At 50.7% G+C, this 15,049-nt stretch overlaps 1 protein-coding gene across 6 annotated transcripts in view; it reads left to right on the top strand.

The window, feature by feature from the left end:
• The first annotated feature begins 1,726 nt into the window (after positions 1-1,726).
• The window catches only part of LOC143781908 (putative serine carboxypeptidase CPVL), a 130,661-nt gene continuing 117,338 nt past the window's right edge, over positions 1,727-15,049 (top strand). For 2 of the 6 annotated variants that reach the window (XM_077268831.1, XM_077268834.1), the window contains exon 1: positions 1,790-1,804. Coding sequence is in view for 2 of the 6 variants with exons in the window: in XM_077268828.1 (XP_077124943.1) it covers positions 1,902-1,976 (75 nt within the window). In the remaining 4 variants the exon portion in view is untranslated. Of the gene's footprint in view, positions 1,852-1,886; positions 1,977-15,049 lie in introns of those variants that run through there. The other 4 variants (XM_077268828.1, XM_077268829.1, XM_077268835.1 and 1 more) reach the window with 3 other exon arrangements.

Genomic DNA, 15,049 nt, shown 5'->3' with positions numbered 1-15,049 from the left:
TCTGCCCCCGTGTCCAGCTTTCTGCCCCAGCGTCCAGCTTTCAGCCCCAGCGTCCAGCGTTCTGCCCCAGCGTCCATCATTCTGCCCCAGCGTCCAGCTTTCTGACCCCAGTGTCCAGCTTTCTGCCCCTGTGTCCAGCTTTCTGCCCCCCTGTGTCCAGCTTTCTGCCCCAGTGTCCAGCTTTCTGCCCCCCTGTGTCCAGCTTTCTGCCCCAGTGTCCAGCTTTCTGCCCCCGTGTCCAGCGTTCTGCCCCAGCGTCCAGCTTTCTGCCCCCCTGTGTCCAGCTTTCTGCCCCAGTGTCCAGCTTTCTGCCCCCGTGTCCAGCGTTCTGCCCCAGCGTCCATCGTTCTGCCCTAGCGTCCAGCTTTCTGACCCCAGTGTCCAGCTTTCTGACCCCAGTGTCCAGCTTTCTGCCCCTGTGTCCAGCTTTCTGACCCCCTGTGTCCAGCTTTCTGACCCCCTGTGTCCAGCTTTCTGACCCCGTTTCCAGCTTTCTGCCCCCCTGTGTCCAGCTTTCTGCCCGTGTCCAGCTTTCTGCCCCCGTGTCCAGCTTTCTGCCCCCGTGTCCAGCTTTCTGCCCCAGCGTCCAGCTTTCAGCCCCAGTGTCCAGCGTTCTGCCCCAGCGTCCTGCCCCAGCGTCCATCGTTCTGCCCCAGCGTCCAGCTTTCTGACCCCAGTGTCCAGCTTTCTGCCCCCCTGTGTCCAGCTTTCTGCCCCAGTGTCCAGCTTTCTGCCCCAGCGTCCAGCTTTCTGCCCCAGCGTCCAGCTTTCAGCCCCAGCGTTCTGCCCCAGCGTCCAGCTTTCTGACCCCCTGTGTCCAGCTTTCTGCCCTGGGCCCCCCCGATCGCCGCTCTCAATAAAAAAAAAAAAAAAGTTCTGCTTACCTGACCGCGATCCTGCTCTCTCTGGTTATCGGTGGGGGCGGCCATCTTCCTGAGGCCGCGCGTGCGCAGGTGGAGTGCTCTGCTGACCGGGGCTTCAGGAAAATGGCCGCGGGATGCCGCGCATGCGCAGATGGAGATCGCGGCGGCCATTTTTCTGAAGCCGAGATGCGAACAGGTAAATTCTGCGCCGCCGGCGACCCGCCCCCCGTATTGTGCCGCCCCCCGCATTGTGCCGCCCGGGGCGGCCCGCCCCCCCCGCTTCCTACGCCACTGCCAGTGGGTGGTAACCATTTTGAAAATTTCTATCTGCCAGCGTTCCGGTAATTGAAAATGGCATTTTCAATTACCGGAACGCTGGCAGATAGAAATTTTAGTAAACGGCTGCCCCGTACCGGGTCGTACCGGCTGAATCCCACCCCTGTATGTAAACCTATGTGAAACAAAACCGCTGTGCACATGCTGTGGAAAAAAACGTGCGGAAACGCAGCGGTTTACATTCTGCAGCATGTCACTTCTTTCTCTGGATTCCGCAGCGGTTTTACAGCTGCTCCTATAGAAAACTGCAGTGAAATCCGCAGTAAAACCGCGGTAAATCCGCAATAAATCTGCAGCAAAAACGCAGCGTTTTTGCCATGCAAATTTATCAAATCCGCTGCGGAAAAATCCGCAGTGGACCATTATATGTGTGCACATAGCCAGGCTGGCAGCCCCCTCACTCTGCTCTGGACCCCTATGGATTCTAGTTACACCTGTGAAGTCTCTAATGACTGCACAGCGCCAGAATCCCTGTGATCTCCAGCCCCATCTACTGGACAAGTGCGAGATTGCACCTAATTGTGCTTGTAGCAGAGGCAGCTGTGCTCTCATGTGAGCAGTCATAAGACAGCCCCTGCCGGCCACTGCCGCCTGGAACTAGGGAGGTGAGGTTGGGCTCTGTTACCGGCTGTGTGTAGTGTGAGGAGGGCATGTAAGTGACGCAGCGGGGGTCCTGACGTGCGCGGCTGCCTGTGGCAATGTATGTGTGGGCACGCAGCTTCCTGTTTAGCTGTAGCAGCCTGCCCACTCGTGTTATTTCCTACAGAGGGCACAGGGGTAAGCAGTGGATTGGGGGATGGTCTCTAGACTGTCAGGTGATGTGTGGCATGTAGTCCATGAGGCTGGTGCCATGAGGGCAGAGTGCTTGTCCCATCCCCTGCATGGCTGTGATGCCACACTGCCCACCAGGCAGGTTATCAGGAGATAATGACACTAGGGAACTATGGAGGAGGAGACCTGGGGTAGTCTAGAACCAAGTGCAATAACTCTTATGCAGCGCCCATTTATTCATGACTCCATTTATCATGCCCAAAAACTAATACAAACCATGCAGGATATGAAAATGGAGAACACTGTATATAGGAAGGGATGATGCTATATATAAGGGACAGTGCTTTTTGTGTAGTAGCGGAGGATGTTGTATATAGGAACAAATGATGCTTCATGTAGTAGTGGAGGGTGCTGTAGTTAAGGGACCATGCTTTATAGAAGGCTGTAGAAGCATCCAGCAATGAATAAACCATACACAAGTGCGCTACCACCAGGGCTGTGGAGTCAGTAAGCCAAACCACCAACTCTGTGTCCTCAGTTCCCTTTCTCCTGGCACCACAGCCCTGCATACCACAAGGGGTAGTAATGGCACACTACAGCTTTTATAAACGGGCTGGATGATTTCCTCAGTACACTTAATATTGTGGGTTATAGTTAATTTAGTGACAAAATGTACAATTGGTGGAAAAAGGTTGAACTTGATGGACTGAGGTTTTTCACTCTATGTACAGTAACTAACTAAAATAAGTAGGTCAGCAGGAAGTGGTGAATAAACCACCTATGTAGTAATCACTGTAATCCTGCATCATCTCCAGCCTCCTCCCTGATTATAATCACAGTAGCTATCGCATTAATAATACGTACACCCCCCCGCCCCCCTAACAAGGTGTGGGCGATACGCCATCACTAACATCAGTGACACTGTCACAATGGATGTAATTTGTGTGCTGCATTGTGACCTGCGACTCTCATAGATGGTTCCACATGTGTTGGATTTTCTGCTGTTGGTCGCACAGGACTCTTTACCATTGATCTGCGTGTGAGTCCTGCAGATTGGCCAATCTTATTAGCAGCGACGTCTGATCTCTAACATCACATAGCAGACAGGTTGCACACTTATCGCTGTGTAGTCGCAGGCGACTCTGTAGTAGTCGTCCATTGTATGCTATTCACCATCCCGTTATCTCCCATGACCTGCTCCTAGCTGATCTGCTGCTGGCCTTAGGGTATGTGCCCACGTTCCGTAATGATTGCACTTTGGAGGGAGCGGAAACCCCCCTCCTCCCAAAGCGCTTCCCCTTCAGTGAACACATCCGGAATCTCCGCACCCCATACAGGGGCCCTGTGATTTACCTTGCGGCGACGGAGCATCGCCGCAAGGTAAACAGACGTGCTGCGTTCTAAAAAGACACGCCGCAGGGACGCCGGATGCGTGTTCACACGCATAGTGAAGATGGGATTTCATAAAATCCCCTCCACTATGCTGTAACATCTGGACGCTGCGGCTGTACGCATAGTTCAATCCGCAGCTAATCCGGATGTAAAACTGAACGTGGACACATACCCTTAAGGCTGAGTCACACATTACGATATTGTTGCAACGTCACGCTTTTGGTGACGTAGCAACGATCTCGCTAACGATCTCGTTATGTGACAGCGACCAACGATCAGGCCCCTGCTGGGAGATCGTTGGGGAATGATCAGGACTATTTTTTGGTCGCTGATCACCCGCTGTCATCGCTGGATCGGTGTGTGTGACGCCGATCCAGCGATGTGTTCACTTGTAACCAGGGTAAATATCGGGTTACTAAGCGCAGGGCCGCGCTTAGTAACCCGATATTTACCCTGGTTACTATTGTAAAAGTTAAAAAAACCCAAAAAACACTACATACTCACATTCTGATGTCTCACGTCCCCTGGCGTCCACAGGGTTAAAACTGCTTTTCGCTGCTGCCGAGAGCTTCTCTGCACTGACTGTGTCAGCGCCGGCCGTAAAGCAGAGCACAGCGGTGACAGTCAGTGCAGGGAAGCTCTCGGCAGCAGCGCGTGCATTACCAGCGCTCTTGCCGAAAGCAGTTTTAACCCTGTGGACGCTGGCGGGGGACGTGATCAGAATGTGAGTATGTAGTGTTTTTTTTTTTTTTAACTTTTACAATGGTAACCAGGGTATATATCGGGTTACTAAGCGCGGCCCTGCACTTAGTAACCCGATGTTTACCCTGGTTACCCGGGTGCTGCAGGGGGACTTCGGCATCGTTGAAACTGTCTTCAACGATGCCGAAGTCGTTCCCCCGATCGTTGGTCGCTGGAGAGCGGTCTGTGTGACAGCTCCCCAGTGACCACACAACGACTTACCAACGATCACGGCCAGGTCATATCGCTGGTCGTGATCGTTGGTAAGTCGTTTAGTGTAACTCCAGCTTTAGATTGGCTGATATAATTGGGGAACAATTGTTCCTAGTTGGGCTGTATTCACATGTAGCGTTCACGCTGTGCCTTTTAACCACAGCAACATGGTGATTTTGTCTTTTACAGTTTCTGTGCACATTGAGTTAATTTTGAGAAAGTGAAAAATTATTCTTGGGTGTTTTTTTTTTTTTTTTTCACTATACACTGCTTTTCCTTACCTGAAAGATCACTTTCAGGTTCATTTCTGTGCCTGGAATTTTTCTCTTAACTTGAGTATATTGTATGCTAAGTAACTGGTGCCATTGAGAGCTACGTCTCGCCAGATCTTCCTACTAACAATAAAACCCCTCCATGTCAATGGAGTATTAAATTATGACCCCTGTGATAAGTGAGGGACAAAACAGTGTAAATATGAAAATTGGCTGCAGAGGTAAGGGGGTCAAATGTAGGTGAAAAGTTCCCTTTTAAGACACTTTGCATGATGGCGGTACTTGAACTGTGAGCCGCAAGCCTCGATATGTCCCAGGAAAGCGCTACATGTTGGCACTGATCAGAATATATTATAATTTGTGACCTATCATAATGTGGTTGTTTTTTTTTTAATGTGGGTGGCATAAAAATGCATGATTCACTTAAAATTAAAGGACACTGATGCAAAACGGTACAATTCATTTGGACTCGTGCTTTATGCAAGTATGGATATGTCAGCAGGTCTTAGGCTAGTTTCACATTTGCGTTTAAAACGCAAACGCAGGTGGTGAAAAAAACGCATGTAAACGCATGCAAACACTGTTTATCGGTCGTCCATGACAGCACTACGGAGAGAGGGGATCCACCCTTCAGGAACAGGAAACCTACAGATACATAAGGGCGGCACCTCTCCCACGCATCAGTTGGTTTCCTGTTCCTGGAGGACAGGATTCCCTGCAGATACGACTTCGTTTCTCCTATCAATACCCAGGCCGGCTGTCCGACCCAGGTAGCGAGGGGGTCTCCTACCTCGGGCAGTGCGGGTCCCTGGAAGCGCCACGGTGGGTCCGGGTAGGGCTCCACGACAGTGAGCGGTGCAGTGTGGAGTGACGTCCGGAGGAGGTCCACACTGCTCACCGCTCACCCTCCTGGGCCTCTGTCTTCCCCGCCTCTAGTCCCCGTCGGTGCGGTGTGGGGCGGTGCCCTGTGCGCTCCTTTTTGGTCGGCAGGCCGGGGGTCGGGTGCTGGCTTCTGCCGCTTTCACTGCTGTGCTGCGGCCACGGGCGGCGGTGGTGTAGCGGCGGGCGGCTAGGGGGTCCGGCGGCGCCGTCCCCGGCTTCCGGGTGCGTTCCTGAGCCCTCAGGCCGATACCGGAAGTGACGCGCAGGGGGGGGGGGCAAAACCGGAAGTTGGACGCTGGCTGGTTTTTTACAAAAAACACCGCTATCCTGCATGCGGCGGGGGGGGGGGGGGGGTTGGGGGGCACGGATTTGCAGGTGGAGGGAAAGATTCTGGCCACACACCTGCACATGTTCCGGATTCGGGGGTGGGCTATATATAGCCGAGCATAGCGCTGCAGGGCTGCTTGTGAGCCCATCTGCAGCTATGGATGAGCCAGAAGCTGCCGTCGGTCTGCTGGAGCAGGAGCAGGACAGATCCTCAGAGAAGTCCCATGCGAACCCCCAGCCGAAGGCCCGCGGACGCAGTAACCAGCCCGGTCGCAGATATAAACAGAAGGATCTGGACCGACCCCCCCAGTAAACCGGTACCTACCGCTACTGCCTGGGTAAGAGATCTTCGTGAATGTACCCTGATGCAGTCTTTTCCTATGTTTATTTCCGTAGGGGAAAAAAAGCGCTGGTAAAACAAAAAACAAGGAGAGCGCGCTATGCGCTTGCCCTTTGCCAGACGCCTACCCTAAGAGACTTTGTCAGTTGTGTGTACGGCAGACGGTAGGAAATAAATTGATGGGAACTCTGATAGCGGTAGCACCAGATAAATTACATAGCCTTTTTTCTCCGCTCCCATAGGTGGCGGAAGAATCTCCTGATTTCACATCAAACCTTAGGGAGATTATCAGGAAGGAGGTGAAAGATTCCCTGAAATCCCTGTCTCGGGAGCCTTCCAAAAGAAGGGAACCTAGCGCCTCAGACTCGGATTCGTCCGCTGGCCCTAGTAGGGAGAATGAGTCAGATGCCTCTGTCTCCTCAGCGTCCTCTTCGGAAGAGGAGTCTAACCGGTTCTGTTTCCCATTGGACCAAATGGACAAACTAATTAAATCAGTTAGATCCACCATGGGGGTGGCTGATGAAAGGCCAGAACTCTCAGCACAGGACCCAATGTTTGGCGGTCTAGACCCTAAAAAACGTAGGTCTTTTCCGCTCAATGACCAGGTCCAGAACCTCATCAAAAGGGAATGGAAAAAAACAGAGAAGAAAAGCTCTTTTATCGGTCGTCCATGACAGCACTACGGAGAGAGGGGATCCGCCCTTCAGGAACAGGAAACCTACAGATACATAAGGGCGGCACCTCTCCCACGCATCAGTTGGTTTCCTGTTCCTGGAGGACAGGATTCCCTGCAGATACGACTTCGTTTCTCCTATCAATACCCAGGCCGGCTGTCCGACCCAGGTAGCGAGGGGGTCTCCTACCTCGGGCAGTGCGGGTCCCTGGAAGCGTCACGGTGGGTCCGGGTAGGGCTCCACGACAGTGAGCGGTGCAGTGTGGAGCGACGTCCGGAGGAGGTCCATCCCCAGTGGTCAGCAGGTGAGTATGTCCCCCCCCCCCCGGGGTCCGCTCTCCCCCCTGGGCCTCGGTCTTCCCCACTCTGATCCCCGTCGGTGCGGTGCAGCGCGGCGTCCTGTGTGCTCCTTTTGATTCGGGACCGGAGCTGGGGGTCGGACGCCGGCCTCTGCCGCGGTCACCGCTGGGCTGCGGCCGTGGTAGCGGCGGTGGCGTAGCGGGGGGGCGGCTGGATGGTCCGGCGGCACCGTTCCCCAGCTTCTGGGCACGTTTCTGAGCGTTCTGCCCGAAACCGGAAGTGACGCGCAGGGGGCGGGGCCAAAACCGGAAGTCAAACGCCGGCCGGTTTTTTTCTAAAAACGCCGCTGTCCTGCATGGGGCGGGGGGGGGGGGGCGTTTGGGTGCAGGGGGGGGTGGAGCAGTCACCTGCAAGTCGGGGGGGTGGATTTGGCCACACACCTGCACTGATTCCGGATCCGGGGGAGGGCTATTTATAGCCAAACAGAATGCTGCAGCACTGCTTGTGAGCCCATCTGCAGCTATGGATGAGCCGGAAGCTGCCGTCGGTCTGCTGGAGCAGGAGCAGGATGGATCCTCGGAGAAGTCCCATGCGAACCCCCAGCTGAAGACCCGCGGACGCAGTAACCAGACCAGTCGCAGATCTAAGCAGAAGGATCTGGACTGACCCCCCAGTAATCCGGTACCTACCGCTACTGCCTGGGTAAGAGATCTTCGTGAATGTACCCTGATGCAGTCTTTTCCTATGTTTATTTCCGTAGGGGAAAAAAAGCGCTGGTAAATCAAAAAACAAGGAGTGCGCGCTATGCGCTTGCCCTTTGCCAGACGCCTACCCTAAGAGACTTTGTCAGTCGTGTGTACGGCAGACGGTAGGAAATAAATTGATGGGAACACTGATAGCGGTAGCGCCAGATAAATTACATAGCCTTTTTCTCCGCTCCCATAGGTGGCGGAAGAGTCTCCTGATTTCACATCAAGCCTTAGGGAGATTATCAGGAAGGAGGTGAAAGATTCCCTGAAATCCCTGTCTCGGGAGCCTTCCAAAAGAAGGGAACCTAGCGCCTCAGACTCGGATTCGTCCGCTGGCCCTAGTAGGGAGAATGAGTCAGATGCCTCTGTCTCCTCAGCGTCCTCTTCGGAAGAGGAGTCTAACCGGTTCTGTTTCCCATTGGACCAAATGGACAAACTAATTAAATCAGTTAGATCCACCATGGGGGTGGCTGATGAAAGGCCAGAACTCTCAGCACAGGACCCAATGTTTGGCGGTCTAGACCCTAAAAAACGTAGGTCTTTTCCGCTCAATGACCAGGTCCAGAACCTCATCAAAAGGGAATGGAAAAAAACAGAGAAGAAAGGCTCTTTTCCACCTGCCTTTAAGCGTAGATATCCCTTTGAGGACCCCATTGTGAACACATGGGATAAAGCGCCGAAATTGGACGCAGCGGTGTCTAAGGCGTCTAAAAAATCATCTATCCCCTTCGACGACATGGCTTCCCTAAAGGATCCTCTCGGTAAGAAGACTGACTCATTCCTTAAAGGGACATGGGAGATGTCGGCGGGTGCCCTGAGACCTGCTGTAGCTGCAACATGTGCAGCCAGATCGATGATGGTCTGGCTGGATCAGCTAGGGTCTAAGTTGGAAGGGGGTGTTTCCAGAGATTCTATGTTGAAATTCCTGCCAACTATTCAGAATGCTGCTGCCTTTCTCGCGGATGCATCTGCGGATTCGGCAAGAATGGCGGCTAGGGCGGCCGGACTATCAAACGCAGCACGCAGGGCCCTATGGCTGAAATGTTGGCCGGGTGACCTTCAATCCAGATCCCGTCTGTGCTCTATCCCATGCGAAGGGGAATACCTGTTTGGTCCAGTCCTAGACGAACTGCTGGAGACGAGAAGAAGTTTCCCAATCTACCAACTACCTCTTACAGGCGTCCCTTCGCAGGGAAGAGATTCTTTCGGAGGAGACCAGCCAGAGACCAGAGCAGATGGGATGAGAAAAAGAAAGGTACTGGATTTATGTTTGGAGGTGGAGGACGTCAGGAGCCATCCCGTGAGGTCAAAAAACCACCCCAATGACTAGTCGCCCCGGTGGGAGGTAGACTATCTGCCTTCTACCCGGCCTGGTCCAAAATCTCCAGTAGTGATTGGATTTTGGGGTTAATAGCTACGGGTCTGCGGCTAGAGTTCTCTTCTATCCCTCAGAACTTCTTCAGAATTACCCCACTCAGGTCCTCTCCAGCAGAACAGGCGGCCCTGGAAGCAGAAGTTCACGACCTGCTCAATAAGAATGTCCTGTCAGAGGTTCCGGAAGGAGAATGGGGTAGAGGATTCTACTCTCCTCTATTCCTAATAAGTAAACCTGACGGCTCCTTCAGAACAATTATTAACCTTAGGGCTCTTAATAATTTCCTGACCGTTCAATCATTTAAGATGGAAACTATTAACACCGCAATAAAGCTGCTGTTTAAAAACTGCTTTATGGTAGTATTGGATTTGAAGGACGCCTATTACCATATCCCTATTTATGCAGGTCACCAACGATACCTGAGGGTGGCGGTAAGGTTGGATGGGGTAATCAGACACTTCCAGTATAGGGCCCTCCCCTTTGGTATATCGGTTGCCCCTCGAGTGTTTACCAAAGTTATGGTGGAAGTTATGGCACACCTGCATGAGTCCAACATTCTAATAATCCCCTGCCTGGACGATCTCCTTATCGTAGGTAAAACGGCGGATCACTGTCTGGAACAGTTACATAAAGTGATGTCTGCTCTGGAGCGTCTGGGGTGGATGCTAAATGTTAAAAAATCACGCTTACAGCCCATGACGGTGCAGCGATTTTTAGGCCTGACCCTGGATTCCCAGGTTCAGGAATGCCGTTTGCCTCAAGAGAAAATTGATCGCTTGCACCTTCAGGTGCTGAGTGCCTCTAAAAACCCCACCATGTCCCTTAGAAGAGCCATGTCTCTGTTGGGCTCTCTCTCGTCCTGTATTCCAGCGGTCCGATGGGCCCAGTATCATGCGAGGATACTTCAGGGCAAGGTGCTGTTACAACAAAAAAGGTTGGGGGGATGTCTGGAGAGCCTGATGACCCTATCCCAAGACGCTATTATGTCCCTCGGATGGTGGCTAGACCAAGAGAACCTGTCCACAGGGGTCCCCTGGGAATATAATGTAACTCGTATAGTCACCTCGGACGCTAGCCCTTCTGGGTGGGGGGCTCACATGGGGGATACGTTGGTCCAGGGGCTTTGGGATCGGGATCAGATAGAAATGTCTTCCAACCTAAAGGAGTTAACGGCTGTGGAACAGGCAGTTAAATCACTCCTTGTCTATCTACAGGGCCACCACGTGCGGGTATTCTCGGACAATCGGGTCGCCGTGGCATACATAAATCACCAAGGCGGGACTCGTTCCAAATCCCTAATGTGCGTAGCAGATCGTCTATTCCATTTAGCAGAGCAACATCTTCTCTCATTGACGGCTCTTCACATAAGAGGGGCAGAAAACACTACGGCGGATTTCTTAAGCCGCAACACATTGAGGCAGGGAGAGCGGTCCCTGAACGACTCCATCTTCAACCTCATCGTGGAAAGATGGGGTCAACCAGAGGTAGACCTGTTTGCCACAAAAGAAAACAGGAAAGTGGCACAAATCTGCTCTCTCAACCCCAGAGAAAATCCTGTCAGTAGACGCCCTCCTCATAGACTGGAACTTCAGGCTAGCCTACGCCTTTCCTCCCCTGTCTCTACTTCCTCTGGTGGTGAGGAAAATCAGGAAGGACAAAGCCACAGTGATAATTGCCCCCTTCTGGCCCAGAAGGACGTGGTTTCCATGCCTGAGGGCTATGTCGATATCCGACCCATGGGTCTTGCCAGACATCCCGGATCTCCTATCCCAGGGCCCAGTCTACCATCCTCGGGCGGTTGGCCTTCATCTGACGGCGTGGATTTTGAGCGGGCGCTGTTAAAGGATAGGGGGTTCTCTCCGGGCCTCATTAACACTCTGCTGAAGAGCAGAAAAATAATCACCACAAAGATTTATGTCAGGATCTGGAGGAAGTTCCTTCAAAACTCGGGGGTAATAGCTGGTCATTCAATACCAATAGACCAGATTTTAGAATTCTTACAGAAGGGGTTAGATATGGGGTTATCCCCAAATACACTTAAAGTGCAGGTATCAGCCTTAGGGGCCCTCTTTGGCTGCAACATTGCTGAGAATCACTGGGTCAGCAGATGCATCAGAGCGACAAAACGGTCTAGACCAATGGTGAAGAATAGGGTCATGCCATGGGACCTGAACCTAGTCCTCTCAGCCATGACAGAGGCCCCATTTGAGCCAATTGCATCAGCCTCTATTAAAAATGTATCCCTTAAAGTAGCCTTCCTGGTGGCCCTAACATCGGCACGTAGGATAGGCGACATCCAAGCATTATCCAGGGTTCCCCCTTACATGCAGCTTAGGGATGATAGAGTGATTCTCTCCCCTGATCCAGCATATCTTCCTAAAGTAGTGTCCAGGTTCCACAGAACACAGGAAATAGTTCTTCCATCTTTCCTCCCCAATGCTACTAACGATAAGGAAAGGAAGCTACACACTTTAGATGTAAAAAGATGTATCTTGGAATATCTGGCAGTAACTGATCCCTGGAAGATAGATTACGCCCTATTCGTGTCCTATCAGGGTAGTAGGAAGGGTCATAGGGCATCAAAATCTACTTTAGCTACATGGATCAGGGAGGCTATCTCGCTGGCATACATCTCAAAGGGCAAGCCGGCGCCTGAAGGTCTGAAAGCGCATTCCACTAGAGCTATGGCGGCTTCGTGGGCGGAAAGATTGGAGGTGTCGATCGACCAAATTTGTAAGGCTGCTACTTGGTTTTCCCCCAAACACATTCTATAACCACTATAGATTGAACTTGGGTGCCTCTTCTGACCTTTCCTTTGGTGTAAGGGTGCTGCAAGCTGTAGTCCCTCATTAGTTAGTTACTCTCTGTAATTCTCTCCGTAGTGCTGTCATGGACGACCGATAAAGTCTTAGTTACTCACCGGTTAACGGTGTTTTTCGGAGTCCATGACAGCACCTGTACATACCCTCCCGTCTTCTTAAGTTCTGGGTGTACACCTCTTCCTTTATTTATATAATTCACGGGTAGTGAATAGTTAGTTATTGTATCATTGTTTATTATGTATGCTATTAACCTTGGTGGTCCTCTTGTGCTCTGTAAACCAACTGATGCGTGGGAGAGGTGCCGCCCTTATGTATCTGTAGGTTTCCTGTTCCTGAAGGGCGGATCCCCTCTCTCCGTAGTGCTGTCATGGACTCCGAAAAACACTGTTAACCGGTGAGTAACTAAGACTTTTTTAGACGTATGCGTTTTCTCATGTGGTAAACGCAGCGTTTTGACGCGTTTTTTCCTGCGTTTGCGTTTTTGTAGCGCATGCTGAGAAGTGTGTGACAGCTGCCAATCATCAAAATCATCTAGAAAACCCACTATAAATAGAAATAGCTAGGGTGGGGGTTAGGGTTAGGGTTACGGTTAGGATCCCTAGGGGTAGGGTTAGGGTTAGGGTTTGGATCCCTTTATCACCTTGATGGTGGGGGGTGGCTTATCAGTGTGTATTCTTGTTTTTTTTTCTATTGAAACGCATGCGTTTAAAACGCAACCAAACGCATGTGCTTAAAAACGGCAAAAAAGCCTCTAGAAATTACTACATGTTGCATTTCTGCAACAAACCGCAAGCATAGAAACGACGCATGTGTCGTCAAACGCGGCAAAACGCATAAAAAAACATGCGTTTTTAACCCCTTAATCCCATATGACGTACTATCCCGTCAAGGTGACCTGGGACTTAATTCCCAGTGACGGGATAGTACGTCATAGCCGATTGGCCGCGCTCACGGGGGGAGCGCGGCCGATCGCGGCCGGGTGTCAGCTGCCTATCGCAGCTGACATCCGGCACTATGTGCCAGGAGCGGTCACGGACCGCCCCCGGCACATTAACCCCCGGCACACCGCGATCAAACATGATCGCGGTGTACCGGAGGTACAGGGAAGCATCGCGCAGGGAGGGGGCTCCCTGCGGGCTTCCCTGAGACGATCGGTACAAGGGAATGTACTCACCTTGTACCGAGCGTCTCCTCCCTGCAGGCCACAGGGCTGCATCCGGGTCCTGCAGGGAGTACTTCCGGGTCCAGAGCAGGCTGCAGATGAAAGCTGCAGCCTGCAGCGATGTGAGTGAGAGCGCCGATCTGATAGTGCTGTGCACACTATCAGATCGGCGATCTGTGATGTTCCCCCCCCCCCCCTGGGACAAAGTAAAAAAGTTAAAAAAAAAATTTCCACATGTGTAAAAAAATAAAAATAAAAAAAAAATAAAGAAAAAATACTATTCCCATAAATACATTTCTTTATCTAAACAAAAAAAAAAAACAAACAAAAGTACACATATTTAGTATCGCCGCGTCCGTAACGACCCAACCTATAAAACTGTCCCACTAGTTAACCCCTTCAGTGAACACCGTAAGAAAAAAAACGAGCCAAAAAACAATGCTTTATTATCATACCGCCGAACAAAAAGTGAAATAACACGCGATCAAAAAGATGGATATAAATAACCATGGTACCGCTGAAAACGTCATCTTGTCCTGCAAAAAACGAGCCGCCATATAGCATCATAACCAAAAAAATAAAAAAGTTATAGTCCTCAGAATAAAGCGATGCCAAAATAATAATTTTTTCTATAAAATATTTTTTATCGTATAAAAGCGCCAAAACATAAAAAAATGATATAAATGAGATCGCTGTAATCGTACTGACCCGAAGAATAAAACTGCTTTATCAATTTTACCAAACGTGGAACGGTATAAACGCCTCCCCCAAAAGAAATTCATGAATAGCTGGTTTTTGGTCATTCTGCCTCACAAAAATCGGAATAAAAAGTGATCAAAAACTGTCACATGTCCGAAAATGTTACCAATAAAAACGTCAACTCGTCCCACAAAAAACAAGACCTCACATGACTCTGGTCTGGACCAAAATACGGAAAAATTATAGGTCTCAAAATATGGAGACGCAAAAACTTTTTTGCTATAAAAAGCGTCTTTTAGTGTGTGACAGCTGCCAATCATAAAAATCTGATATAAAAAACGCTATAAAAGTAAATCAAACCCCCCTTCATCACCCCCTTAGTTAGGGAAAAATAATAAAATTAAAAAAATGTATTTATTTCCATTTTCCCATTAGGGCTAGGGTTAGGGTTAGGGTTGGGGCTAGGGTTGGAGCTAAAGTTAGGGTGGGGCTAAAGTTAGGGATAGGGTTGTGGCTAAAGTTAGGGTTGGGGATAAAGTTAGGGTTAGGGTTTGGATTACATTTACCGTTGGGATTAGGGTTGAGATTAGAATTAGGGGTGTCAGGGTTAGGGGTGTGGTTAGGGTTACAGTTGGGATTAGGGCTAGGGGTGTGTTTGGATTAGTTTCAGGTAGAATTGGGGAGTTTCCACTGTTTAGGCACATCAGGGGCTCTCCAAAAGCGACATGGCGTCCGATCTCAATTCCAGACAATACTGCGTTGAAAAAGTAAAACAGTGCTCCTTCCCTTCCGAGCTCTCCCGTGCGCCCAAACAGGGGTTTACCCCAACATATGGGGCATCAGCGTACTCAGGACAAATTGGACAACAACTTTTGGGGTCCAAGTTCTCTTGTTATCCCTGGGGAAAATAAAAATTTGGGGGGCTAAAAATCATTTTTGTGGGAAAAAAAGGATTTTTTATTTTCACAGCACTGCGTTGTAAACTGTAGTGAAACACTTGGGGGTTCAAAGTTCTCACAACACATCTAGATAAGTTCCTTGGGAGGTCTAGTTTCCAATATGGGGTCACTTATGGGGGGTTTATACTGTTTGGGTACATCAGGGGCTCTGCAAATGCAACATGACGCCTGCA

The sequence above is a fragment of the Ranitomeya variabilis genome, chromosome 6 (genome assembly GCF_051348905.1).
Source record: "Ranitomeya variabilis isolate aRanVar5 chromosome 6, aRanVar5.hap1, whole genome shotgun sequence".
Classification (NCBI taxonomy): Eukaryota; Metazoa; Chordata; class Amphibia; order Anura; family Dendrobatidae; genus Ranitomeya; species Ranitomeya variabilis.
The sequence above is the reverse complement of the archived record's forward strand: the minus strand, read 5'-3'. Positions and strand labels throughout refer to the sequence as shown.